Here is a 24,741-nt window from a genome sequence, read left to right as displayed (position 1 = left end):
AGCAGTTGGCGGCGTTTTAGCTCTAACTCCACGTGTTTGCCGCAATTTCTTTGGCGAAGTCACAACTTCATTCAAGCTTCCTCCAATCTTTCATACTCGCCTACAACCTGCTTATACCTTCTGTTATATCTCATACTACAATGGTCCGTCACAAGAAAGACAACTTTTCCCGCGGGGGCAAGAAATTTTCCAACCCCCGCCCACGACCAGTACCCCGCGACGGCAAAGAGACAGGCTCCTCAAGACCACCATTTAAAGCCGCGTGCTGGGACCTTGGTCATTGCGATCCGAAACGGTGCTCAGGGAAGAGGCTGATGCACTTCGGATTGATGCGAGAGCTGGCTATAGGGCAGAAGTTTCAAGGGGTTGTTGTATCGTACGTTTGGCATACAACAAAATTACGTTCAGCAACTTATAGGATAACACACAGGCCTAATGCGAAGAGAGTCGTCTCCCCCGCGGATAGAGACTTGCTAGAACAATATGGTGCCGCCGTGGTGGAGTGTTCCTGGGTGAGGGTGAAGGAGGTTCCGTGGTCGCGGATTGGAGGGAAATGCGAACGGCTCTGTATGTCCCTTACAGCTATCTGAATGCATGTAACCGTATGCGCTAACTTGGCTAGTACCATACCTTATCGCAGCAAACACAGTCAACTACGGAAAGCCATGGCGATTAAACTGCGTCGAAGCCCTAGCCGCTTGCTTCTACATCTGCGGACACGAAGATTGGGCTCAAGAGGTCCTTAAGCATTTCCGGTACGGCGAGGCCTTCCTCGAAATCAACTCGCAACTTTTGAAACGATATGCTGCATGCGAGACAGAAGAGGACGTCAAGCGGACCGAGGAGGAGTGGCTGGCGAAGATCGAACGAGAATACGAAGAGAGTAGGGCAAGCGGAGGCGCAGACGACATGTGGACTGTTGGAAACACGAATCGAAGATTACAGCCAGATTCGGACGAAGACGAAGACAATGGTGACGAGACGGATGGAGAAAAGGACGAGGAAGGTGAGGAGGAAGAGGAAGAAGAGAAGGATCCCTACGCTATATCCGACGACTCCGACGATGAGGACCAGATGGCCGCCATTCGTGCGAAGATTCTTAATTCAAAATCATTCCAGAACCCATCCGTCCCTGATAAAGTGCAACCACAAAGAATTGAGCGACCAGATACCGGACCACTAGAGGACTCGGATGCGGTGTCCGGCACAGACGGAAGTGACGACGAGGCTTTTGATAATATCATTAATGCCACGCCAGTTACTGATCGAACGGGCATTATAGCCGCCTCAAGACACAAGTCGAAAGACACGTTTAGCGCCTCGTTTTCAAGAACTGTGGTGAACGCGCCTAAGAGGGGGTAGTTTTTTCAGGCAGGAAAAGTTATGCTATCGTATGAACGTATATTATGAACGCTTTTGCATGCGTGAAAGATATGACAAACTTATTGCATGGCAACTGAGTATATTCTTATTGCTGCCCCTGGTAAACCCCAATAATTTAACCGCGCCGTAACAATGAGACAGACATGCAAAATGGGATATTCATGGCAAAGACAGATCGAGTCAACGACATTGTTGTATTAAAACGCCAGGAGCTTATTCTTCCACAAGTCCATTACATTACATAAAGTAGGTTCACATCTAAAAAATCCGTCAGAAAAGCCCTTTTACGAAAAACATCTCATTGAGGGATAAGGGGCGTACCCAAGGGGTGGCTGGAGCTCAGCTGCGGTTTCTGCGTATATCTGGTCGACAATTCATCTCGGATGCTATTCAGCAGCTGCACATAGCTTTGCTGCGGATTTTTGCGCATGGCGGTGATGAAAGCCCAGGACATCGCACCAGTGGCCTGACCGGCGATTTGGGCATCTTGGCTGGTTTGGTCATCTTTGCTTCCTGACCACATGATAACGTCTGCCGGGCTGGTCTTGGTCTGCTTGGTTCGCTGGTAGGCTTCGTCGCCCTTGGCAGCCTTCTTCAGGAACCCGACGGCTGTTGACATCATACCTCCCATATCGCCGCGCGCGTACGATGATATGACGCCCAGTAACCCTTGACCAGCTTCCTTTGCAAGGTTGGGTTCCTTCAGAATACCTTGTGTGGAGTAGATGTACGGCAAATCCAGAGCAGAACCTGAATGACACGAGTCGAAGATTGCCGTCAGTCGCACACCAGGCTGAAGAGGTTTCACCATGATCCGATGCATTTCATCGTCGACTATGTGACCCGCTACCCGGAAATCAACAGGATAGATAACTTCGTCATATCCGTCGTCTTCGTCACCGTCCAAATCGGGGGTTTGACCACCATGTCCGGAATAATGGAAGAAGAGAGAATCATTGGGTTGTGCATCTTTCACCAGCCAGTGCATGGCGCGCAGAATGTTAGCCTTCGTCGGTTGGCTCATGGGGTTTTGTTGGTCGTCAGTCAAGATCACCATGTCCTCCCGGGCGTAGCCAAAGTTCTGGTTAAGGTATGTCGACATGTTCTTCACATCGTTGATGCATCCACGCAATTGACCCTTTTGGCCGAAATAGTTGATACCAATCAAGAGAGCCTTTCTTTTCCCTGTGCAACGGGAGTACTGGAAGTTATATCCTTGAGGTGCGCCATGGCCAAAGGCCTGCGGGTTGGTTGGCGGAGCCGTCGGGCCCCCATGCGCAGGCGGGTATTGATTTGGCGGGTATGAGGGTTCTGGGAGGAATCAGCATGGATATCAAGCGACTATCGATAGAAGAGTCACGCACGCCGTCCGTGGTACATCTGGCCGCCATTTGGAGGAGCGGGTGAAGGCGGATAGCCCGATGATGGGTGCTATAATACAAAGTCAACATCGAACAGCACGGTGGATTCATCTCATTCTGCCAACATACACTGTAACCATTCTGTGGAGGGTACGGTTGAGGTGAAGGGTGACCGTATTGCGGGTAAGGGTTCTGCTGCTGACGGTAGGCCTGCCCGGGATAGCCGCTGCCGTAAGACGGCTGTTGATGGTGGTGGTGCATTTGTCTGAGGAAGCGGGGACGGATCCTCGATCAGTATCGTTCTAGAATACGCGACTGAAACGAAAAGCGCACTGGAAACAGAGACTGGAAGACAAGAAATGTGCAAGTGGGCACGAGAGTAAGCAAGATTGAAAGGAGCTGGCTAGGCTTACTGATATGGGGGCGGGGAACTGTGGTAGTTTTGAGGAGGATACGGTTGCTGCCGCGGGGGGTAACCGGGCGCGCCGGAATAAGGAGGGTAGTAGGACATTTTTCTGTCTCGAGTCAGACGGGCAGGCCGGCGAAACGAGTTGACGCCAAAAGTAGACAAATGAGGAGCGGCAGGGCTGAGGCTGGACTGTCGAATAATGCAGATGGGGATGGTGGTCACAGTCGTACGTCGAGAAAGCGCAGGAGAAAAGATGCAGCCTAAGATTCAGGTGGGGAAGCATCCGCCATGGATTGGATCCAGCCGACCAGGCGGTTACGCTGACAGGGCAGGCCTTTGCAGTGGACTCCATAACCAACAAACCGGCCTCGCCGACGCCTCGCCGAGAAGTCAGCCAGCCGAGATTCGCTAGTGCCATTTTACAAGTCTCTGGCCTGCACCAATGAACAGCTTCACTGGCGCTGTCGAACAACAAGTCATCAGAAATCGGTCATGCTGGTGTTCTTCAGTTCATTTGGCTCTTGGCGGCTGGGCATCTGGCTTCAATTCTGGCTACAATTCTGGCTCAATCCAGGCTTCAACCCAGGCTTCAATTGTCAGGTAGTTCTTACCTTTACGTACTCCTCGAGTATGTGGACCGTCCCGCACACGAGTCCCAAGATCCAGGCGCTTGGATCGTCGCAAAACAAGAATCCACTTCCATAAGAGCTTGAGATCCGTCTTCTACTCAGAGTAGACTCTACGTAGGAAGAAAGAAAGAAAGAAAGAAAGAAAGAAAATTGGGCCGTCTTGCCAACTGATTGCCAACTGATCTTGGATCGCGCGATATCTGAGTCAGGCCCTTGACTTAAGCCCGCCACGCTGTCACTGTTATCGGTTCATCAGCGTCTAAGCCAGACAAATTTTTTAATAAAAAAATTTTTAATTCAGCTACTGTTTACTAGCATACGGAGTGCAATCTAGGGTTGTAGAAATGGCTTGTCAAGTCGCCAGGAAATAATACCGAGTATTAAACCGTGAGATTGGTGATATGCAGTGATATGCTAATTCTAACAGTGACCGGAGGTTTCCATCTCTTTTTCGGACTTTTGTCCAGTTACTCCGCCATGAGACACTGTCGTTAAATCTACCGTCTGGGCATACCACGGCCACGGCCTCCACCCAGAGCCCGCTGTGCAGCACCTGGGGGCAGGCCGCGCGAAGGTGCCTGAGGCGCAGCAGATTCTTGGTTCTCTGTGGTAGATGTCAGCGATTTGTTTCTCAGAAGAGTTAGTACATGCTAGGAGGACTCACTGATAGTCTCGTCAACGCTCAGAATCAGACAAGCGGCCTCGACGGCCGCTTGGATGGCGTTGACCTTGACCAGGCTAGGTTCCCAGACAAAAGCGGCCATGTTGTCCCGGACGCCTTCGTGGTCAAAGTCCACACCAGCCCACGTGTTGCCCTTGTGATGTTCCACCCGGAGACGGTTCAGGATGTCCGTAGCGTCAAAGCCTGCATTGTCGCACAGCTGTCGGGGAATAACCTCCAGAGCCTTGGCAAACGCCTTCACAACGGCCTGCTGCTTGTAGGGCACGTTTCGGTCGGCATACCGATGGAGGTAGCCAGACAGCTCCAGTTCTGTGGCACCACCACCCGCAACGATGGTTGTGTTGCGCAGTGCACGCTTAACAATCATGATGGCGTCGTGCAGACTTCGTTCAACTTCAGCAATGAACTGCTCTGCTCCACCGCGCAGCACAAGGGTGCACGTCTTCGCCTTGGGGCACTCGGAAAACAGGTTGTACCGCTCCCCACCAATCTGGCGCTCCTCAAACGAGCCGCAGGTACCCAGGTGGCGGTCCTGGATATCGCTGCATGTGGACTGAACGGCAGCACCAGTCGCCTGGCACACACGGTCCATATCATCTGACGCAACACGACCAGCACAGAAGACGTCGCGGTCCGCAAAGTATCTAGGATGAACGTTAGAATTAAGCACCCAGGGAGGCGTCAGCGTAGACGTACTGTGTAGCCAAGTCACCAATAGGCAGTTTGCTGAGAACGACCTTGGCCCCTGATTTGTAGATAGCCTCGAGCTTGTTGTAGATGATCTGCCACTCCGCATCGACGATGGCCTGGTACTCGGACACTTGCTCTACTCGAACCTCGGCGTTGTCCTTTTCACTCTTCAGTTCCAACTCCACATTCAAACACACGATCTTCGGGTTCTTAAAGGACTTGGGCTGTTGTTCGAAACCGGCGTAGGAGAATGTCTTTTTGAATGCCACTCCATTGACGAAGAGAGAGTCCTGCAGACCACCGCCAGTGACCTTTTTAACCCCAATCAACTTCTCATTCAGATCGTCTTGGTCGAGCGAGAGAACCGCATCCACAACCACTAGTAGAGGTTAGTTATTACCGTGCCCAACGCATTCAGGTCGACAGCCAGATTACTCACTTTTCGTGAAAAAGTCCGAGTTCCGCTTGATCAGTTTGCTGTTCATGGCGGTTGCAGCCAGCCGCCGCAGAGTCTCAATCTTCTTCTCCTCGCTTCCAGCAGCGTCAATCATGTCCACGGCAATTTCCTTTACTTTATTGACGGCCATCGCACTCGAGGTTCGTAGACCCTTGACAATAGTTTGCGCGCTCACACCCTGTTCAACCAACTCCCGAACCTCCTTAAGAATCTCACCCGCGAGGACCACGACTGATGTTGTTCCATCTCCAACTTCGGCATCTTGAGAGCGAGCAATATCGGTAAGAATTCTGGCGGCCGGGTGCACGATATCTAGCAGCTATACAGCAGAAAGCCCGTCAGCAAACTTTTCCTTGTGTCTTACACCAACCAATAGCAAGCGAACCTTCATGACTGTAGCGCCATCGTTTGTGATTGTCTGCTTGCCGTTGCTATCAACAAGTAACAAGTCACCTCCATATGGTCCGAGAGTGCTCTTCACTGTGGACTGAACGGCCACGCAGGCATTGATATTAGAGAGGATCTGGCCCTTTCCTTGCGAAGCATCGGTGCCTATTTAATAGTGAAAAAATAACATGGGTTAGCAGAAGTCAACAACCTCAACACACATTGGCGAAGAGGGGTTCGAAATGCGGGCGGAACCCACCCTCTCTGAGGACAACGATGGTGGGAGTTTGGCCAGCGAAGGCCATAATGGTATATTTGCTGCGGAGAAGAACAGATAATAAGAAAGAAACAGTTGTGCAAGACCAGAATAATAGGGGCCAGCAGGAGACGGGTGATAGAGCGGTCCGTCCGAATGCTCTCGACCAAAATTTCCCCGAGCTTCTCATTTCATCGCACCTCTAGCACTGAGGCGGTGACCAATCACGCCGCGCCCCGCAACCCTACTCTGAGCTGTAAAAGTTGTAGTCTAGGACAGTTACCTCTGACTTACAACATACTCGCTAGGATAATTAAAGAGCTACCTTCATTCTCAAAGTCTAAAGAGTCAGGTTCTGAGATTGGATGACAAAGTGGGTGATTGCGTCTTGCCGTTGTGTAATGCTGCTTCTGTATCGTTTTCAGGATATATATTCATGTTCTGAGGATCAAACGGAGACATCTTAGAACTATGTTACATATAATAATCTATTGATGGCCTCGGGACTATAACAAGACAGGATATATTTATCGAAAAGCACCCACGTGCTTAGCGAACAAAAGTTCGAACGCCGTTTCCCAAACACCTCGCTCGCTATGTCATCGCATGCAAATATGAAAACAAGAAAAGCAATCCCGTATATATACAAGTATTCGTTCGACTAGTATGAAAGGTAGATTCGTGGCTGAGCAAAAAGTCCGTTTCGAGATTCGATTAACTTTGGCGGAGGGTGGCCCTGAAGTGCTTCAGCAGTTACTCGCCATCGGCGCCAGCAATTAGTCGACTGATGATAAGTATCTCCGCAAAAACTGCAGCGCGTAGTCATCGGCTTCGCTTGAGGATGGCTTGGGCTATGCTTGGGAGGCTGGCTGTAGCTGTGGCGTGCTCTCGCTGTTTGCTCCTGGTCTCGACGCATCTGTTGGATGACATATTCATTGATCTCCTCCTGACTGGGCCGCTTAGAATGACCACGCCGTAATGCCCGTTGATTCTGCATTTCCTGAACGACAAAGGAATTGATATCCTCCTGCGTGAGGGACCGAGGCGTCTGTGGTACCTCTGACTGGGCGAAAGAGACCTTGCGTGCAGAGCCGCTCTCTCGCTTATCCCGGCGTTGCTGTAGAAGCAGCTGCTCTTGCTTGAGTGCTAGGTCTACAAGTTCTCGAAATGACATGCAACCGGTCAGGTTGGAAGCATTGATTCGACTGTCCCGCAGCATAGCCAATGCCCATTCTCTCCATTCAGGACGTGATTTCAACTTGGTCAGAAAATGCAGGTTGATTTGTGAGTCTGGAATTTTGATGTCCTCATCGATCACGTACAGCCCCTCGCGGACAGCATCTATGAGAGCAACAAAGTCGGAAACGAAATGCGGTTGCGTTGAGTCTATATCAAGGAACTCGTCGATTTGGTGTAGTAAACGGACATTCCGGTGCCAGGAATCCATGTTGCTGCGTTGAGTAAAGGAAGGACGTAAAAAACATAAGACGTAAGATCTTTGTCAGGCGTTTATTATGTGTTTTCTCTGCATCAGAGGCACAGGCTCCTTCGATGGTTTGGCGGGCGCTTCCAAATCATGTGTCTAGCATGACGTCAGTTAGCCTTGTATTGTCGTAAATACCTGTATCTTCCCGCCTCGCTGAGCTTTTCAGCGCGTATTGCGTTACCACCAAAGCATCAGCAGAGCCCTTCAATTTCCATTTCTTCAGGACTTTCTCAGGGGATCTGGATCATCTGACCGGGTTCCCGTCATGGGGCCTGTGATCTCCTGAGATATCTGGGAGACCATACTCAAACATTGATCGATGTTGCTACTCGCAATCTACGAAGTAGACACTAAGTTCGCTACGCGGCGCTAACTAGATGGCAGTGCATTTCCCCAAAACATCCTGATTTCCACTCATTATAGGTCAAGTCAGACGCCCATGACTCGCTCAGGAGTGGCAGGGCCCATCGATGTTTGCCCGACCCTGTTGCAGTGCCATCATCGCGCTCATCTATCACTTATTATTATTTTCGCTTGACGAGCCTACCACTGTCTTCGGACAGATACCATAAAGCTATGTTCGCACAGTCCTAGACCTCCAGACAGCTACGTATCGAAGCGGATAATGGAGACTGTGCCGCCGTCCTATGAAACTGCAACGACCAGGGACGCTTGGACCATAATCGCCCAATACATACCATCGAGCGACCTCTGCGCTGCTACTCTAGTCTGTCGAAGATGGCATGCAGTGTTCATGCCGTTTCTCTGGGGAAACCCAGCATCTCACTTTGGAACGGAAAATGATGAAGTCTACGGTAACTGCTACCCAACCGCTCTATAATATACTAACATTCTGATCTCTACGACAGTCGCTTTGACGAGATTCAGAAGGACCCTCAGGTATGCCCGTCCTGAAGTACGGAGGCTAACGCACACCCTCCATATGCCTCCAGCGCTTTCGGAGATTTATGGCGGCCCACGTCCTGAATGGCTGCGAGAGATCTTCGAGTACCTGCCATGTCTGCAGTCTCTGATAGTGTCTGAATTGCCGTTCTTCGACCACAGTGCCATGATGGCTTTGCGGGGTGCTGTGTCGGGGGGAGTATCATCGCGAACATACAATACACGCCTGCTCATAGCGGAGCGCGAACCGAACACGACGTCTTTGGGCATAGCGGAGACATTGTTACGCTTTCCGGAGCTGATATATCTCGATTTATCGTATACGACATCTGCGAAAGACCAGACCGTCCTATCTGCGTTATCCCAACTCGAGCGGCTGCAAGTGCTCAAGCTACGAGGTATCGGATTAAAGGATATTGATGCAGCGTTTTTGGCAAATGCTATCGGCCATAGGGTTCGGTTCCTTGACCTGCGGGAGAATAAGCTTACCGACACGGCTCTTCAGCCGCTACTTCATGCTTGTTTTGGGCCGCCAAACCATGATCATCTGCGTCCTCAATCAACCTTTCTCCGATCGCCCGGGTTGGACGAGAAATTCCGAAAGGCGTTGACAAGTCCTTTGACAGGTCGCTCTTGGGTTGAAGATCTACCAAATGTGGGAATCACACATCTTTATCTCGCGGACAACCAGTTTAGTGTCAACGGGATAGCGAGCATCTTAGCGACATCCCAACTACATGTTTTAGATGTAGGAACTCTTGATATGGCGAAGCGCAGCATCAAAGTTCAGTCCAATGGAAGACGCGAAGCATACGCGGGTTCTGAGAAGCTGATACCCATTCTGGGCACGGCTGCAAAGGAGAATTTAACTTACCTGAGGGCGCATCATACTATTTGCACCTCTACCGCTCTGCAGGAAAGGTCGATGTCAGGGGTTGATTTCCTTCCAGAGCTTTCGGGGAAGCATGCGATGGCGCGTGCAAGTGAGCTGGATACTCACGACACCCAGATACATGAGCTCCCCGCAGACAACACTCCAGTGTTTGAAGTTGCAGGAAGTACCCCAAGACCCCAGTCATCTGACAGTGTGCGCAGTAATAAAGACGGCCAAAGTGGCATCGGATATGAACATGAACGTCCAATGGCCCCAAGGCGAGGCTCTGCTTTCGCGCCAGAGGTGTTGCCTAGCCCTAACGAAGCCATTAGGACCACTTTGGCCGGCTTTTCGGACACACACGCTACAATATCAAGTGCACCCATTCCATTGTGTAGTTCTCCTAGTCTCATGGAAGGTCCGCGTGCACGAAAAATCCAAGAACTGCTTGCAAAGCGACCTAACTATCAGCCTCGCCGACAAGGAATCGGAAGCTACTTTGATTTTCTCCACCCTTCCCATATTCCTCACCTTGAGGTTTTGGTGCTCACAGATGTTCCGTCCCACGTTTCTGCCACCTCACCAATCCTGGAGTCGTTGATTCGCTTTGTGACTGCTTGCTCCAACGAAGCGCTACTCGCAACCCTACAAGCAGGATCAGATTACTCCCTACCACCGGGCCAAGACCGGGCGAGGGCTGAGCAGGAACGAGCAAAGTCCCTCTTTGGCTTGCGCCAGCTAGTCCTGGAAATAACACCAGTAACCCACTCCCTCCAACCTATTAAATCGACCGCTTGGAAATCCGTCAGCGCCCAGATTGGACACCAAAGGTCAGTGACGGGTGACTGGGATCTCGAACGCCTTTGGTCCGCAGCATCGGATGACTTTAGTTTTTTCAACGAAACCGAATGTGGGATTCCAGCTGATGGTACAACATGCACAGCGGAAACTCATAATGCTTCGTCTGCATCTGTACCGTCAGTACCAATCGTGGATCTCGTATCTGAACTGGCCGCTTTCCGGCGGAGAAAGAAACTGGAATATGAGCAGGTTGTACGGTCCACTTTTCAGAGAAGAAGCATGGATGACACCCTATTGCCTCAGTCTCAGTCTCAGTACACAATGGGCTCGGCTGCTGGGGCGTCCCCGTCTTCAAGCGTCCGAGCGTTGAGTCCCGTCCCTGGACCTTATTCGTTCATCGCCCACCATGTTGAAGGGCACTGGAAAGGGGAAGTCAAGATTGTCCGAAATGCGACCCCTAAGGGGCGAAGCGGGTGGGTGGACCTGTATGGGAACTATTTTGAGAAAGGGTACTTGTATCCCTGAGAGATAACGACATCAAGTGCGATAACGGCATGATGCTGGGGCATGAATGCTTTATACCCGTAGAATGCATATTATTTGGACTCTTCTTCGAACACGTTCCGGTACTAGATTTCTCTCTTTTGAGTCGTAATTCTCCCGTACTTTATCCTACTCCGTCCCGCTATAATGGGAAAAGATGTGGGTCATAATCTTATATTTATTTTTGGTATCGTCTTATGAAGTCTGGTGCTTCAAGACCGGTAATGTCTTTTTTCAACCCCGAGGTGAAACCCGTTCATTCCATTGGCACCGTGTAAGAAGAGTCTGTTCACAAAAAAAAGGGAAAAGTAACATTCATGCCGTTTTAACTAATTCCATTTTCCCGTGACACCCTTACATAGCCTTGGCGGCCTGGGGAGGGTTCAGCTTCTTGCCGTCCTTGTTGTACCTAATGCGAGGGGGAGGGGCACGGTTGCGACGACCTTCCCGGGAGCGGACACTATTAAAAATCGTTAGAACCAGAGTTATGCCGGAGTCGATTTCAAAGCATCAGGGTAGAAGGCGTACCGAACGATCTTGCCGTGGATAGCGCAGGAGACGCAGTACTGCAGCTTGAGGTACATCTTGGGGACGGCGTAGTCGGCGAAGACGGAGGCGTCGGAGATATCACCTAGAAAGCGGAAAGTTCAGGTTAGTGTCTGTTGCGCTCTGAATATCCAGTTTTCCGACCCGTGCGTGCGATGTTTTCGATATTCCGTGCCATTCTCGAGGTTTCCAATCACGTAGTCCAGCTCTTTCGGTACAACAGCGCACAACGGATCGAAGGTTCATTCGGAGGCGGGGTCAACGTACGGATGGCAGCAGACTCGACCATGTTGCGGATGGTGAATCTCTTGATGGCCTTGTCCTTGGGAACGCAGCGAGCGCAGTTGGAGCAGCGCACGGGCTTAACGTGGCCGCGGCCGTTCTTGTTGCGGCCGCTATAAAACTGTTAGTTTCTGACATTGAATCCATACTATTTCCGAACGCTTTCGAGCTTCTATTCTCTTATTCCCGCTCGTCATGAGATGATATTGAGCATCTTTCAAGGTGAGAGTATAGCAGTCGTCCATTGGCGCCACATTCGAGAGTTCGGGAAGTCGATATAGAGTCCAAAATCGTGCTAGACAGGGAAGGGTTGCGGTCTTACTTGTTCGCCCTCTTCTTGACCATTTTGACGGATTTCTCTGGATTTCGGTTAGAGAATGTAAAGTCAAAAGTTAGGGGTTGAAGGAAAGGTCGACGCGTACTTGGGTGTCGGGGTTGGTTGTCGTTAGTGCTCCAGTCTCCGGACGCTCACTCTTTCGGGATGGAGATATGTCAGTGTGTGTTGAAAGCCCTATCCCCTTAAGCGAGTTCCGGTCACGGGATTTGCAGCCTGAGGCAAATAAAAGTTTTTTAAGCATATGCCTCAGGAACCTAAGATCCAAGCGGGCGGATGCACGTGCCGATTGGCGGCTCTCCAAAATGGACTAGCGGCCGCCCAGTGCCAGCGGATTGTTTCGGTCAGCCAATACGGGGATTTCAGTTTACTTCATGTTGGGCCAGAGTCAGGCCACACCGTCAATAAACGATTTACAGTGATAGTGTCACCTGGCTTGATCCAGTCTCATTAATGAAGGGATTACATATGGTGTACATATAAGTCGGGGTCGTGTGACAGAAGCTCTTCAAGGAAGAGTCCTCTATTGAAAATCGAAGCTAGTTTAAGCGGCGACAACAAATAGTCGATCTGGGCTAAAGCCTCCACTAGAAATCCCCCCCTGTCTTGCGGTCTGCCCGTATCTTTCTCGTTGGCTCGCATCGTCTTTCTTGTCTTTCATCCCGCCTGTTTTCGTCTTTTTTAAAGTTTATCGAGTCAATCAGTCCTCGAAAACATTTACTTCATCTCTCATTCATTTTTCCTGATCCCTGAATTCCGGTCCGCCGTTTCCAGGTCCTAGATATGTCTTCAACTCCCACCTTTCGGGGCACTACTAGCCACAGAACCGTCGGACGCGGCAGATTGCCTGATTTTGAGGGAGGCAGCTCAGCTTCTCACATTCCACGCCCTCGACCCGAGTCTTCGTCAACGATTACTTCTCACAACCCTCACACGCCATCAAGTGACATCGGCAGTTCCACAATGAGTGCGGCAAGCAGTCGGCAAAGGCAGAACCAGTCGAAGCGCGATGAGGTACGAGAAATTCTTCCACAAGCCTTATATAGGCGATAATACAGTTGTGAACATGTGGTTCTGATTCATTTTGTGCATTAGGCTATTCGACGGAAGCTGGAGGCGGACCTCAACAAGAAGAGAAGCAACCCAGCAAGAGCGAATCGCACTCGCAAAGCTCCCCCAGGCACTGTCCTTGCGCTAAAGCCGAGCTCGGCTCTACAAATCAAGCCCTCTACCACAATCGCCGAGGCTGCGCAGCTTATGGCAGCGAAGAGAGAAGACTGTGTTTTGGTTACGGACGACGATGATCGAATCGCTGGTATCTTTACCGCCAAGGACCTTGCATTTAGGGTAGTAGGAGCTGGTCTCAAGGCTCGAGATATCACGGTCTCTGAGATCATGACGAAGAACCCACTATGTGCGAGGACGGATACTAGCGCTACAGATGCCCTCGATTTGATGGTTCGGAAAGGATTCCGGCATTTACCTGTCATGGACGAAAACCAGGATATTTCTGGTGTCCTGGATATCACCAAGTGCTTCTACGACGCTATGGAGAAACTGGAACGCGCCTACAGCTCCTCCCGCAAGCTTTACGATGCGCTGGAGGGTGTCCAGTCAGAACTTGGCTCTAGCCAACCCCAACAGATTATCCAATATGTTGAGGCCCTTCGTTCAAAGATGTCTGGTCCTACACTCGAATCCGTACTAGACGGTATGCCGCCCACCACAGTTTCCGTCCGGACCACTGTGAAAGAGGCTGCCGCATTGATGAAGGAACATCACACGACTGCTCTGCTCGTGCAAGATCAAGGATCCATCACAGGTATTTTTACCAGCAAGGATATCGTCCTCCGTGTAATCGCCCCGGGCCTTGATCCTGCAACCTGTAGTGTCGTTAGGGTCATGACCCCCCATCCCGATTTTGCTCCAAGCGATATGAGTATTCAAGCTGCGCTCCGCAAGATGCATGGTCAGTATCCACCTGCTTGTAGATCCGATTAGAGTTAACTAGATTTGCAGACGGGCACTACCTGAATCTGCCTGTAATGAACGAGGGGGGCGAGATTGTGGGCATGGTAGATGTGCTCAAACTTACATACGCTACCCTAGAGCAGGTATGTGGACACTCCGCGCATGTCTCTATAGGGCTGCCACTGAAACTGCTTTTTAGATCAACTCAATGTCGACCCAAGATGATGAAGGGCCAGCTTGGAACAAGTTCTGGCTGTCAATGGACCACGAGTCCGATTCGATGGTTTCTGGAAGCCAGAGCCACCAACCGCATCGGTCAATAGTCAATCCCGAGTCGCCCAAAGCTAGCTTCGACGCACGGGATAGCGTTCTTCCGAATGAATCCGCGTCTCACCATGGCGGAGACGAGCACTCTGAGTTCCACCACGGAGAACTCTCGCCGTTCCCCTTCAAGTTCAAAGCACCCAGTGGCCGGGTGCACAGAGTAAATATCCTCCCCGCTGCTGGTATCGCCGAACTCGTGGCTCAGGTTACTGCAAAACTTGGCCCCGAGGTTGAAGCTGTTGGTGGTGCGGCCAGTTGTGCGGATGGCGTACTTAGCAACACAGGCTACGCTTTGAGCTATGTGGACAATGAGGGGGATACCGTTTCTATCACCACTGATCAGGATCTCGTTGACGCCGTGTACATTGCTCGTCACGCTCGTCGTGACAAGGTAGACCTCTTCGTTCACGACCCAGCTCAACCTCCAGTTATTCCTGCCCCTGTGGAACCCGCCCCTGTCAAGCCTGTGGAGGTTAAGACACCTGCTTCAGACGACCAATTATCAGAAGAATCGCCTATCCCTAAGCCCCGAGCAACTCAGGCGTATCCCGCCCATCCTCCCGAAGAGCAACTTATTGCAGGCGTTCCCAATGACTTATTGCTCCCAGGAGCAATTGTCACTTTGGCGGCTGTCATTGCCGGAGTGTTTATCCTGAGCCGCGCTACCTCGCGGTAAAAGTCGCGTTGTACATCAACTCGAAGATTAGACGTCTGCATCTATTCCTTTTTGTCTATCATTTTTTGTACACCCCCAAATAGCGTGTTTGTGTTCATTTCGTCCATCTCCGCTGCTCCGCCATTTGGTCGCTTTTGTGTATCGATACAGTAGCTTTGGTAACTCCAATGACATAGTACAATAGTCTAGGTAGATATGTAATTTTCCTTTAAGGCGATTTAATTTAGATCCATATGAAAGTTCTCAAGCCTGTACTCATGTAGTTTGGTTCGTCATATTCTTCACATTATCTTCAGGCATGAACACCTGGTGCCTTAGAGCTAGCTAATGTTACCGGGTTTGGACTAGCGTGTTCAGGGAGGGAAGCGTGATCCTTGAGGTTTTCGGCTTTAATCGCGATTTAATACTCGGTCGCTGTATGGTTTTCGTACCTTTGTGGTCGAGTATTCTTTTTCTCCCTAACGGCCTGGTCTTGATTCCTTATCATTGGGTCTTGATTGCTCTCTGACTCGATCCCCCTCCACTAGGTAGACCACTACACTCCGTACATCCACCTCCCACCGCCTCCCCCACCAAAACAATTTCCTTTCTTGAAAAAAAAATATCCTCCTGACCAGACTACCAACTCACTACTATCCGACTATCTGGGTATACATCTCGGCTCGCGTTCTGAGATTTGTCCGGGAGCGCGATCTGACTTTCTGCTTTTCGTCTTGGTTCGGCAGTTGAGGTTGAGCGGGCGAGATGTCTCTGCTGCCCCCCGAAGTTCATGCCGCCCTCTCTCAGTTGCTACGCGCACTGAGCACCCCGGACAACAACATCCGCTCGCAGGCGGAAGAGCAGTTGAATAATGACTGGATTCAAAATCGTCCGGATGTCCTCTTGATGGGCCTTGCGGAGCAACTTGAGGGTGCTGAAGAAACAGGTGTAAGTGCTTCATACCAGAAGGAGGGGTCGTCCTGAGACGAACGAGAGTATTCGCTGCTTCTGTGTTCAGTCACTTGGGACGAAAAGACGACTGATCTTGTGTAGACACGTTCATTCTCCGCTGTCCTGTTCCGACGAATTGCGACCAAAACCCGGAAAGACCCTGTTACGAACGAGGCCAAGGAGCTTTTCTCAACTCTAGCCCGTGAGCAGAGGCTGGTCATTCGGCAAAAGCTAGTTACCTGTCTCACTACCGAGTCGGCGAATGACGTCCGAAGAAAGATTGGTGACGCAGTGGCCGAAATTGCGAGGCAATACACCGACAACGGTATGCACAACACTGGGGGAAGAGTTGGAAGGTAGTTGATAATCTGTCTAACGAATGATTCTTCCTAAATATCTAGGAGATCAATGGCCGGAATTGCTAGGTATTCTATTTCAAGCCAGCCAATCCCCTGACGCGGGTCTCCGAGAGGCTTCCTTTCGCATATTTTCGACGACCCCCAGTGTTATTGAGAAGCCTCATGAAGATGCTGTCATTGGTGTTTTCGGAAAGGGTTTCCGGGATGATGTCGTTGCGGTATGTTTTTACTCGCCTCAAAATTGTTGCGGTCCAGGAATAATTTGGTCTGATATCGTATGTTGTAGGTGCGCATCGCAGCCATGGAGGCTTTTGCTTCATTCTTCCGCTCCCTCCCCAAGAAGTCTCAACCGAAATTCTTCGGACTCATGCCGGAGATGCTCAACGTTCTACCCCCTCTGAAGGAGTCGTCCGAGAGTGATGAGCTTTCATCAGCATTTTTGGCTTTGATTGAATTAGCGGAAATCTGCCCCAAAATGTTCAAGGGCCTGTTTAACAACTTGGTCAAATTCAGTGTCAGCGTTGTCGCGAACAAGGAGCTCAGTGATCAGGTCAGGCAGAACGCGTTAGAGCTGATGGCTACATTTGCGGATTACGCCCCCGCAACTTGCAAGAAGGATCCCGATTTCACAACACAGATGGTGACCCAATGTTTGAGCCTGATGACCGACATCGGTGAGGACGACGATGATGCGTCTGAGTGGAATGCATCGGAAGATGTATGTCTCTCCCTCATTATCTGGCATCTTCTAATGTGCTGACAATCGCAGTTGGATTTGGAAGAAAGCGATTTGAACCATGTTGCTGGTGAGCAATGCATGGATCGCCTTGCCAATAAGCTCGGAGGCCAAGTTGTTCTTCCGGTTACTTTCGAGTGGATTCCAAAGTTGATGTCTTCGGCCGCCTGGCGTGACCGTCATGCCGCGCTCATGGCCATCTCAGCCATCTCTGAAGGCTGCCGGGATTTAATGGTAGGTGAGCTGGACCAAGTCCTCCGCATCGTTGTTCCTGCTCTGCAAGATCCCCACCCACGAGTCCGCTATGCGGGTTGCAATGCTTTGGGTCAGATGAGCACGGATTTTGCGGGCACGATGCAGGAGAAGTACCACCAGGTTGTGCTTAGCAACATCATTCCAGTCCTTAGCAGCGCTGAACCTCGTGTTCAAGCGCACGCTGCCGCGGCTTTGGTTAATTTCTGTGAAGAGGCTGAGCGTAATATCCTCGAACCCTACCTCGCAGATCTCCTGCGGAACTTGTTGCAGCTTCTTCGCAGTCCCAAGCGCTATGTACAGGAGCAGGCTTTGTCGACAATCGCCACAATCGCGGACTCTGCAGAGAATGCCTTCGAGGAGTATTATGACACTCTGATGCCATTACTCTTCAACGTGCTGAAGCAAGAGCAGTCCAAGGAATATCGTCTGCTCCGAGCAAAGGCTATGGAATGCGCTACTCTAATTGCTCTTGCTGTCGGTAAAAATAAAATGGGCCAGGATGCTCTAGATTTGGTGCAGCTGCTTGGAAACATCCAGCAGAGCATTGTCGACGCGGATGACCCTCAATCGCAATACCTCCTCCACTGCTGGGGTCGGATGTGCCGGGTTCTAGGACAAGACTTTGTTCCTTACCTCCCCGGCGTGATGCCGCCACTTTTAGCCGTTGCTGCAGCCAAGGCTGACATCCAGCTGCTCGACGACGAGGACCAGATCGATCAGGTGGAACAGGACGAGGGCTGGGAGCTCGTACCGCTCAAGGGTAAAATCATCGGCATTAAGACCAGCGCCTTGGAAGATAAGAATACCGCTATCGAACTCATCACGATTTACGCGCAGATCTTGGAGGCCGCTTTCGAGCCCTATGTGCTAGAGACGATGGACAAGATCGCCGTTCCTGGGCTTGCGTTCTTCTTCCATGACCCGGTGCGAGTTTCTTCGGCGAAATTGATTCCGCAGCTCCTCAACTCGTACAAGAAGGCACATGGAATACAGTCAGCTGGCTTTGCAGGCATGTGGGTTAAGGTTGCAGAGAAGATTATCGAGGTACTGAGTGCTGAGCCCACTGTTGACACGCTTGCCGAGATGTATCAGTGCTTCTATGAGTCCGTCGAGGTGGTTGGCAGGAATTCTCTAGGCCCACAGCACCTGCAGGCGTTCATTCAGTCTGCCAAGTCTACGCTGGAGGACTACCAATCGCGGGTGAAGGCGCGGGCCGAAGAAAGGGCGGAAGCAGATGATGGTGAAGAGGAGAACCCAGACTACGAGTACGCCATAGAAGATGACCAGAACCTCCTCAGTGATATGAACAAGGCATTCCACACAATCTTCAAGAACCAAGGTACATCGTTCCTCCCTGCGTGGGAGCAGCTGATGCCATTTTACGATGCGTTCATCACGAGTCAGGACCCTACGCAGCGGCAATGGGCGCTATGTATCATGGACGATGTGCTCGAGTTCTGCGGACCGGAATCCTGGCGGTACAAAGATCACATCATTCAGCCACTGGTTGCTGGGCTGCGGGATTCAAATGCAGCTAACCGCCAGGCCGCAGCTTATGGCGTCGGAGTTGCAGCGCAGAAGGGCGGGGAACCATGGAGTGAATTCGTTGCCGCTTGCCTTCCGAGTCTCTTCCAGGTGACGCAGTTCGCCCAATCACGGACGGAAGAACACGTGTTTGCTACGGAAAACGCATCTGCAAGCATTGCCAAGATTCTGCACTTCAACTCCAGCAAGGTACAAAACGCAGCAGAAATAGCGGCCAACTGGATTTCCACGCTACCAATCACCTATGACGAAGAGGCCGCGCCATATGCATACTCTTTCCTCGCACAGTTGATTGACCAGTAAGTTTGTCTTTAGCAAAATGAGAAGAGAAAACAACTAACATGACCAGACAAAACCCTGCGGTGATGTCCAACGCAGGCCAGGTTTTCGGGTACATTGTGCAAGCTCTGGATGCCGAGACCCTCCAGGGCCAAACCGCCGGTCGAGTGGCCAATTCCGCGAAGGCTTTGGTGCAAGCGACAGGCTTGAACGCGGAACAAATTCTTGCTGGTGTGAGCCCGGAGAACCAGGCGGCCGTCCGCAGCTATTTCTCGTAATATCCGTTTCATGTCATGATTTCCTATTATTTTTCTATACGATACTGCATTTTTCTTTTGAACTTCAATCAGCATGTTAATTACATGTCTAGACCAATGAATTATGTGCGAGATACTTCCGTCTTATACCTATCCGGCGGTGTCCATTGAGCTGCTTTAAATGTTCAGCTGCCGCCAAGGCATTAGAAGATAGCATCGCCTTCTACAAAAGACTACACCTACCTATGGTATTGCCATGTATCTAATCAGTGGCATGGGACATCATTACGATGCAAGTTCACAGATTCACATTAATATGGCACCTAATTAAAACGCCATTGGCAAACCAAAACCATATCAAAGCAAGCCTCCCAATTCCAAATCGTTCATACATGGAAGAAGAGAAACAGAAGACACAGCAGGAATAGAGAAAGCATTAGAATAGTGAGCCGATGCGTAGGTATGTCGATTACTCCTTGTCGTCCGCCACCGCGGCCCGCAATTCCCAAACTAGGTCGTAGCATTCGGCAAGCAAGGCGTTCACTCCACCTTGTCCCTCGGGGATGTCATTGCCAATGTAGAATTTACCGTCAACGCGCATGTTGTCAATTGAATTGAGCTTATTCGTGTTAGTGGGTGGTTGGATGTGCCGAGAAAGTTGAGCGTGCTTACCTTCATACTATATGGATAGAGTTCGCGCGAGTTGGATACACCACCGGATTCTTTGACCTCTAGCAGACAGCGCCGCAGTGTTTGGAGCTGATTGTATACGGGTAATAGTGCTTCTGAGACAGGCTCTGAGGAGATGAGAAGTGCATAAATGTACGCATAGCTTCTCCGAATCAAGTAGAGGAGAGTCTAAAGGCAATTTCCCTAGTCAGCTCCGGGTAACCACATAAACATGATATATGACGCCTACCCGCTGTGCATGAAGATCTGCTGGCTTTCCCTCAGCGTCGACAAAGTTGCCATTTACCCTTGCTTCATCAATTCGGTCAAGTTTACGTTGGTAAACGAACAGATCTGTTTCGCGGAGAGACCACGCTTGTGTGACAGAGAGCCGATCCAGCTGGTTTCGAATATCGAGTAGTCGCTCATACTGTTCTCGAAATCTCTCATCAATTTTACCCTCACTATTCTCAGGTTAGCTAGACGACTGAAAGCTCCGGCTAGCGGGTGACAGACCGTTCCAGCACTATCTCAGTCCAGCGCCAACACCGTTGCAGAAGCAATTTGACTTCTTCCTGGTTATCTAGTACATTCCCGTTGGCGTCAACGAAGTTGCCGTCTTTCATTGAATCTTCGATTCTTTTCAGTTGGTCCCGAAGCCCGTTCACTTCTGCGGCAGAGAACTTTTATGCGACACTTCTGTCAGTACTTTTTTTTGACTAGTAATGATTGTGCAACGAACCTTCGAACGAGTATTAACGGCTGCGGTTGATCGAAGAACAGATACTAGGGTTTCATGCGTTGAAGCGAGCTCCGGGCTCAGTTTGGTCAGCTCACTTTGCAATTTCTCGAGCTTGATCTGGCACTTGTCCAGGCGACTTTCCAGGAGAGTCAACAAGGCGGGCGAGTGGGCTTCTTTGCCACGATCCAGGGTTTCGCGCATTCCTGCGAGAGTTGTTGTAATCGAGCTTAGGTCTTTCGCACTGTAAAAGCCGGCTTCTTCCAGATGGTCAAGAAGTCGCTGCAGGCTCGGTCAGCATCCTTCGGACAAATAGAAAATCGGTATTTGGAGACCGTACTTGTACTGTGGCTGCAAGGGAGTATCTGCATACGACAGTAGCTTTGGTATTAGTTTCATCCATTGCATGTAGCCTGGCAAGACTCACACTGCCGGGGCCTCATTGTTCCTCCCAACCGTCAAGAATAGAAGCGAGATCAATTGAAAACAGTCATCCAATACGTAATCCACTGTATTAGAAGCACATAATTAGCACAAATCGGGTCAATTTGCTTTGGGGGTCCATGCTACTAACAGCGATTATGGGCCAGACGACGGTTTTGGTCTTTCCGAACAGCATTGAGCTTTTCTATCTCCTTGGTCACCTCTTCGTAAAGAGGAAGGACATCACGAGATCTAATATACGACGATTTGTCTTGTTTCAGCAGATAAAGCGCGTCGCGAATGCGAAGTACAGATTCCAAGATCGGTTGCTCTTTCGGATCAAGCGGGGTTTGGATGGCGGGGGATTCCATCACGGTCGCAGGAATCGGAAGTATAGGGGACAAACTAGAAAAGTGTAGATCAATGGGAGACGAGTTATTGGAGATCGACAGATCAATGAGAAAAAAGAAAAACACGGTTCTGCACCAGCTCCAGATATTGTAGCAGAGGTACTAGCTACGACGTATAGAAGCCCACCTATTGATCGCTCCCAGCGCTGACCTACTAGGTATGATGTCGGTATTTCCTATTATGGAGTAGCGTACTGGTCACGAGGAGCGTGCTGCGGAAGAAGTCACGGGACTTGCGCTGGCGCTAGACTGCGATTGGAACAGCCCTAAGCGAGGGCTCGGCCGCCAAACACACAATTTCCGCGTTGGGTCTGGCTGTTGGCTGTCCCCGTTCGACTTCTTCAAAGCCAGTCGTTGATAAAAAAAAGGTCTTCCCGTCCTTCCTCTCTCTCCTCCCCCATCCCTCTCGAGACTTTGTCCAGTCCAACGACAACCATCGACACCATGTCTACCGCCGAGCTCGCCTGCTCCTACGCTTCCCTCATCCTTGCCGATGAGGGCATCGAGATCACCGTATGTATTCCCTCGTCTACACCCCTTGTCCGGGGTTGATAATGGAATTGCTGGGAGGATAAAAAACTGCCGTCAGCGATTACGTGGAAGAATGCTTCGAATTGAATGAGGAGTTGGGCCTGCGCCTAAGGGTCGCAACATGGCGCGTGAATATCTAGGGCTGATTGTTCTGGGTTTTATAGGCCGACAAGCTCCAGACTCTCCTGACTGCCGCCAAGGTTCAGGAAGTTGAGCCCATCTGGACTTCCATCTTCGCCAAGGCTCTTGAGGGCAAGGACATCAAGGACCTCCTCACCAACGTCGGTTCCGCTGGTGCCGCCGCCCCTGCTGGTGGTGCTGCCCCCGCTGCTGGTGGTGATGCCGCTGCTCCCGCCGCTGAGGAGAAGAAGGAAGAAGGTAAAAATCAGTTTGATAAACCGCTGCCATACCAGTCAGATACTGACTATTTCGTGTTACAGAGAAGGAGGAGTCCGACGAGGACATGGGCTTCGGTCTCTTCGACTAAACGTCTCGCAAAGATTCCGTTCGGCTTCCCGTATATTTTTCCTTTTGGTTTTTCTCGTCACCTCGCTTCTTTCCGACCTCGCTTCTTCAACCCTCTCATATCTCTCCGTACCTGATACTCCGCACTCTGCACGAAGATCAAAAAGGGAAAAGGCAAAAAAGAAAAATATCCGGACAAAGACATCATTTGGGACTGGGCGCCATGCTTGCATTCGCATGATGGACTACGTCATGGCAGAGGTACTGGACCGGATGACGCTAGGATTTCGGCTGTTGGGAACTTAATGGTGAATGGACAGACAGCAGCATGTATGGTAGTCCGGAGGCGAGGTCTACTTGGCCGCCTACGGTTTTCTATCTGATATATGTTGATCAGCTACTTTGATTCTTTTTGAGCTAGTTGCCCAGCTCTTATGCGATGTCTGTCATGCGACCATGAACAAAAGGTTTCCGTCTGCAATCAGATGGGTGGAATCTCGGATTCCATACCTGTGATTACTTGTAGCTCAAGTAGGGTAGACCAAGTAATTTTCTAGTAGACATACATCTATTAAGTCGACAAATTTTGTAACCCTGACGCCAGGCCACATGAAAACCGATTTCCAACATCGCGCCCGCAACAATAAACCACATGACTAAACAAATAACCGTGACATAAGGTCAAGCAAATTCTGCGGCAGAATCCTGGACCGCGTATAGGCGAAACTGCGCAAAGATAATAGCATCCTCCACCATGGTGCCCAAAGAGCCAATCAACCAGGGTAAATTCGTTAAGAAGTAGTTCCTCTCAGTGGAATGGCAGAGGATCTACACAGGATTAGTCAGGCAGCTCCATACTGTAGAGAAGCATTAAACTCACCCCAGCACCATAAGTCAAGTTGCCCATGAGTGAGAGAATGAAGAACAATAGCGATAGTCCTAGAATAGTTAAGAAGGTCGAAGTCCAGGGAACATGGAAGCGTGACTCACCTTCACAAGACTTATCACAGTAATTTTTATAGATCTGGGGTAGTCGCGCCCTGCACATTGTCAACGAACCTTGAACGAGACAACCTCGAAACTACAGGATATCCAGAAATCAGGAAACTTACCCCAGGTAACAGACAGCACTTATGTACCCCAGCACCTGCGCCCCAGGCGCCATATCGACGCCTCCACTCGTACCTCCCAACGGCGCAGGCCTCCAAACCCCAGTTTGCCATGCGACCGTCCACCCAACCATTCCAATGACACAAATAGCCAGGACACTGCTAGAATTTTTGACGAAAGCCCCCTGCCCGATCCTATTCTCCTCAACCAGCTTCGCAAGCGTATCATCCGGCAATTGCGCTTGCTGAGAGCCATTCACAGCGCTGTACGATGGCCGCGAGTCCCTCCGCCGCCGACTGCCATCACCTTCACGCAGCGCATCGCTGTATCTTCTTCCAAGCAGTGGCGTCGTTGGCTCGGGTGTAGCGGACGATGATTCGCGAAGGTGCGCGGCGGCGCCGCGCGAGTTCCGAGCGCGGTAATAAAGGCACTGGCCGATTAGGACACCATCGGCGATACAGAAGTAGACGGCGATTGCGACGACGACGGGGACAAGACCCGCCCAGGCGCTACCGGCGAGGTTCGTAATGTCGCCGACGAACCAGACGAAGAGGAAGAGGAGCGAGATGGCTTCGGCATTGCCGTTGCGGTAGTTTTCAATTAGTTGGGGGACCTTATGATGGAGTTAGTCATTATTTGATTCTTGGTCTCGTAGGTGACCGATGAGTATATCTGAGATAAAACAGGACACTGCACATACTAAGAGAAAAATCCAGCAGGTTAAGGAGATGGAACCGAGAAGGCCTGATGCAGCTTCTCGTGGAGTCAACGGAACGAATTCCCCGGCCATAATTGGAGGGTAGACACTCAATTATATGAGTATTGAAAAGGTCGCATGAGATAATAGCTGGTGCGAGAGCGCCGCGCAGAGATTTCCAACATTTGAAACTTGAGCAGATCTTGAGGCTGTCGCCAACGGCTAATTGCGGGGTGGATCCACTGAGCCTTTGACTAAGCTGCTGTTCGAAGACCTGTATCTAAGTTTGTTCTCCAGTGCAACTTCTGAAAAGTTATGAGCAGTTTTGCTGCAATTTTCACA

The 24,741-nt window shown here is 50.6% G+C and overlaps 10 protein-coding genes across 10 annotated transcripts, besides 1 other annotated feature; 5 read left to right on the top strand and 5 right to left on the bottom strand.

Annotated features, from left to right (window-relative positions):
• Nucleotides 1–24,741: part of a sequence feature (contig 1.98 826..565485(-1)) that runs on past both edges of the window.
• ANIA_05711 (ribosome biogenesis protein TSR3) lies at nt 76–1,362 on the top strand (the record flags this gene model as incomplete). The annotated part of the gene is made up of 3 exons (XM_658223.2): nt 76–376; nt 431–567; nt 623–1,362. The coding sequence occupies exons 1-3, from the start codon at nt 141–143 to the stop codon at nt 1,360–1,362; spliced, it is 1,113 nt and encodes a 370-aa protein (XP_663315.2). The 5' UTR covers nt 76–140.
• On the bottom strand, nt 1,490–3,255 carry ANIA_05712 (Ca(2+)-dependent cysteine protease casA; the record flags this gene model as incomplete). Its single annotated transcript, XM_658224.2, has 5 exons — nt 1,490–1,641; nt 1,705–2,694; nt 2,748–2,814; nt 2,874–3,009; nt 3,158–3,255. 5 exons carry the CDS (start codon nt 3,253–3,255, stop codon nt 1,616–1,618), a joined length of 1,317 nt encoding a protein of 438 aa, XP_663316.2. The 3' UTR covers nt 1,490–1,615.
• ANIA_05713 (chaperonin-containing T-complex subunit CCT7) lies at nt 4,153–6,399 on the bottom strand. Its single transcript, XM_658225.2, has 6 exons — nt 6,258–6,399; nt 5,997–6,163; nt 5,594–5,930; nt 5,161–5,533; nt 4,447–5,108; nt 4,153–4,386 (listed from the first exon to the last, which is right to left on the bottom strand). Exons 1-6 carry the CDS (start codon nt 6,301–6,303, stop codon nt 4,280–4,282), a joined length of 1,692 nt encoding a protein of 563 aa, XP_663317.1. The 5' UTR covers nt 6,304–6,399; the 3' UTR covers nt 4,153–4,279.
• ANIA_05714 (uncharacterized protein) lies at nt 8,185–10,843 on the top strand (the record flags this gene model as incomplete). The annotated part of the gene is made up of 2 exons (XM_658226.2): nt 8,185–8,555; nt 8,610–10,843. Exons 1-2 carry the CDS (start codon nt 8,366–8,368, stop codon nt 10,841–10,843), a joined length of 2,424 nt encoding a protein of 807 aa, XP_663318.1. The 5' UTR covers nt 8,185–8,365.
• Nucleotides 11,023–12,157, bottom strand: ANIA_05715 (ribosomal 40S subunit protein S26). The gene is made up of 5 exons (XM_658227.2): nt 12,112–12,157; nt 12,012–12,048; nt 11,675–11,802; nt 11,390–11,492; nt 11,023–11,321 (listed from the first exon to the last, which is right to left on the bottom strand). The coding sequence occupies exons 2-5, from the start codon at nt 12,032–12,034 to the stop codon at nt 11,216–11,218; spliced, it is 360 nt and encodes a 119-aa protein (XP_663319.1). The 5' UTR covers nt 12,035–12,048; nt 12,112–12,157; the 3' UTR covers nt 11,023–11,215.
• Nucleotides 12,582–15,197, top strand: ANIA_05716 (CBS and PB1 domain protein). The gene is made up of 4 exons (XM_658228.2): nt 12,582–13,037; nt 13,119–13,992; nt 14,043–14,137; nt 14,194–15,197. The coding sequence occupies exons 1-4, from the start codon at nt 12,807–12,809 to the stop codon at nt 14,992–14,994; spliced, it is 2,001 nt and encodes a 666-aa protein (XP_663320.1). The 5' UTR covers nt 12,582–12,806; the 3' UTR covers nt 14,995–15,197.
• ANIA_05717 (nuclear import receptor PSE1) lies at nt 15,739–19,473 on the top strand (the record flags this gene model as incomplete). The annotated part of the gene is made up of 6 exons (XM_658229.2): nt 15,739–15,921; nt 16,027–16,249; nt 16,326–16,501; nt 16,570–17,001; nt 17,053–19,118; nt 19,169–19,473. The coding sequence occupies 6 exons, from the start codon at nt 15,739–15,741 to the stop codon at nt 19,374–19,376; spliced, it is 3,288 nt and encodes a 1,095-aa protein (XP_663321.1). The 3' UTR covers nt 19,377–19,473.
• ANIA_05718 (uncharacterized protein) lies at nt 19,825–21,557 on the bottom strand (the record flags this gene model as incomplete). Its single annotated transcript, XM_658230.1, has 8 exons — nt 19,825–19,974; nt 20,028–20,213; nt 20,275–20,488; nt 20,541–20,707; nt 20,767–21,045; nt 21,104–21,128; nt 21,191–21,272; nt 21,338–21,557. 8 exons carry the CDS (start codon nt 21,555–21,557, stop codon nt 19,825–19,827), a joined length of 1,323 nt encoding a protein of 440 aa, XP_663322.1.
• Nucleotides 21,938–23,085, top strand: rpp1 (ribosomal protein P1). The gene is made up of 3 exons (XM_658231.2): nt 21,938–22,109; nt 22,292–22,505; nt 22,568–23,085. Exons 1-3 carry the CDS (start codon nt 22,041–22,043, stop codon nt 22,612–22,614), a joined length of 330 nt encoding a protein of 109 aa, XP_663323.1. The 5' UTR covers nt 21,938–22,040; the 3' UTR covers nt 22,615–23,085.
• On the bottom strand, nt 23,127–24,705 carry ANIA_05720 (PQ loop repeat-containing G-protein coupled receptor gprJ). The gene is made up of 5 exons (XM_050612262.1): nt 24,403–24,705; nt 23,705–24,315; nt 23,583–23,632; nt 23,473–23,531; nt 23,127–23,420 (listed from the first exon to the last, which is right to left on the bottom strand). The coding sequence occupies exons 1-5, from the start codon at nt 24,490–24,492 to the stop codon at nt 23,274–23,276; spliced, it is 957 nt and encodes a 318-aa protein (XP_050468204.1). The 5' UTR covers nt 24,493–24,705; the 3' UTR covers nt 23,127–23,273.

The sequence above is a fragment of the Aspergillus nidulans genome, chromosome V (genome assembly GCF_000011425.1).
Source record: "Aspergillus nidulans FGSC A4 chromosome V".
NCBI lineage: Eukaryota > Fungi > Ascomycota > Eurotiomycetes > Eurotiales > Aspergillaceae > Aspergillus > Aspergillus nidulans.
Note: the sequence above shows the minus strand (reverse complement) of the source record. Positions and strands in the feature narration are given on the sequence as shown.

What these genes read in the sequence shown, in the direction of transcription:
- ANIA_05716 (XM_658228.2), top strand. Translation starts at nt 12,807, where the DNA reads ATGTCTTCAACTCCCACCTTTCGGGGCACTACTAGCCACAGAACCGTC. An exon ending in ACCAGTCGAAGCGCGATGAG is followed by an intron (nt 13,038 to 13,118) that starts GTACGAGAAATT and finishes TTTGTGCATTAG; the next exon opens with GCTATTCGACGGAAGCTGGA. An exon ending in TGCGCTCCGCAAGATGCATG is followed by an intron (nt 13,993 to 14,042) that starts GTCAGTATCCAC and finishes CTAGATTTGCAG; the next exon opens with ACGGGCACTACCTGAATCTG.
- rpp1 (XM_658231.2), top strand. Translation starts at nt 22,041, where the DNA reads ATGTCTACCGCCGAGCTCGCCTGCTCCTACGCTTCCCTCATCCTTGCC. An exon ending in ATGAGGGCATCGAGATCACC is followed by an intron (nt 22,110 to 22,291) that starts GTATGTATTCCC and finishes TGGGTTTTATAG; the next exon opens with GCCGACAAGCTCCAGACTCT. An exon ending in TGAGGAGAAGAAGGAAGAAG is followed by an intron (nt 22,506 to 22,567) that starts GTAAAAATCAGT and finishes TTCGTGTTACAG; the next exon opens with AGAAGGAGGAGTCCGACGAG.
- ANIA_05720 (XM_050612262.1), bottom strand. Translation starts at nt 24,492, where the DNA reads ATGGCCGGGGAATTCGTTCCGTTGACTCCACGAGAAGCTGCATCAGGC. An exon ending in CCTGCTGGATTTTTCTCTTA is followed by an intron (nt 24,316 to 24,402) that starts GTATGTGCAGTG and finishes CTCCATCATAAG; the next exon opens with GTCCCCCAACTAATTGAAAA. An exon ending in AGTGCTGTCTGTTACCTGGG is followed by an intron (nt 23,633 to 23,704) that starts GTAAGTTTCCTG and finishes GACAATGTGCAG; the next exon opens with GGCGCGACTACCCCAGATCT.
- ANIA_05713 (XM_658225.2), bottom strand. Translation starts at nt 6,303, where the DNA reads ATGGCCTTCGCTGGCCAAACTCCCACCATCGTTGTCCTCAGAGAGG. An exon ending in CTCGGACTTTTTCACGAAAA is followed by an intron (nt 5,534 to 5,593) that starts GTGAGTAATCTG and finishes AACCTCTACTAG; the next exon opens with TGGTTGTGGATGCGGTTCTC. An exon ending in GAGCGTTGACGAGACTATCA is followed by an intron (nt 4,387 to 4,446) that starts GTGAGTCCTCCT and finishes CATCTACCACAG; the next exon opens with AGAACCAAGAATCTGCTGCG.
- ANIA_05715 (XM_658227.2), bottom strand. Translation starts at nt 12,034, where the DNA reads ATGGTCAAGAAGAGGGCGAACAA. An exon ending in GTCAAGAAGAGGGCGAACAA is followed by an intron (nt 11,803 to 12,011) that starts GTAAGACCGCAA and finishes ACAGTTTTATAG; the next exon opens with CGGCCGCAACAAGAACGGCC. An exon ending in ATCCACGGCAAGATCGTTCG is followed by an intron (nt 11,322 to 11,389) that starts GTACGCCTTCTA and finishes GATTTTTAATAG; the next exon opens with TGTCCGCTCCCGGGAAGGTC.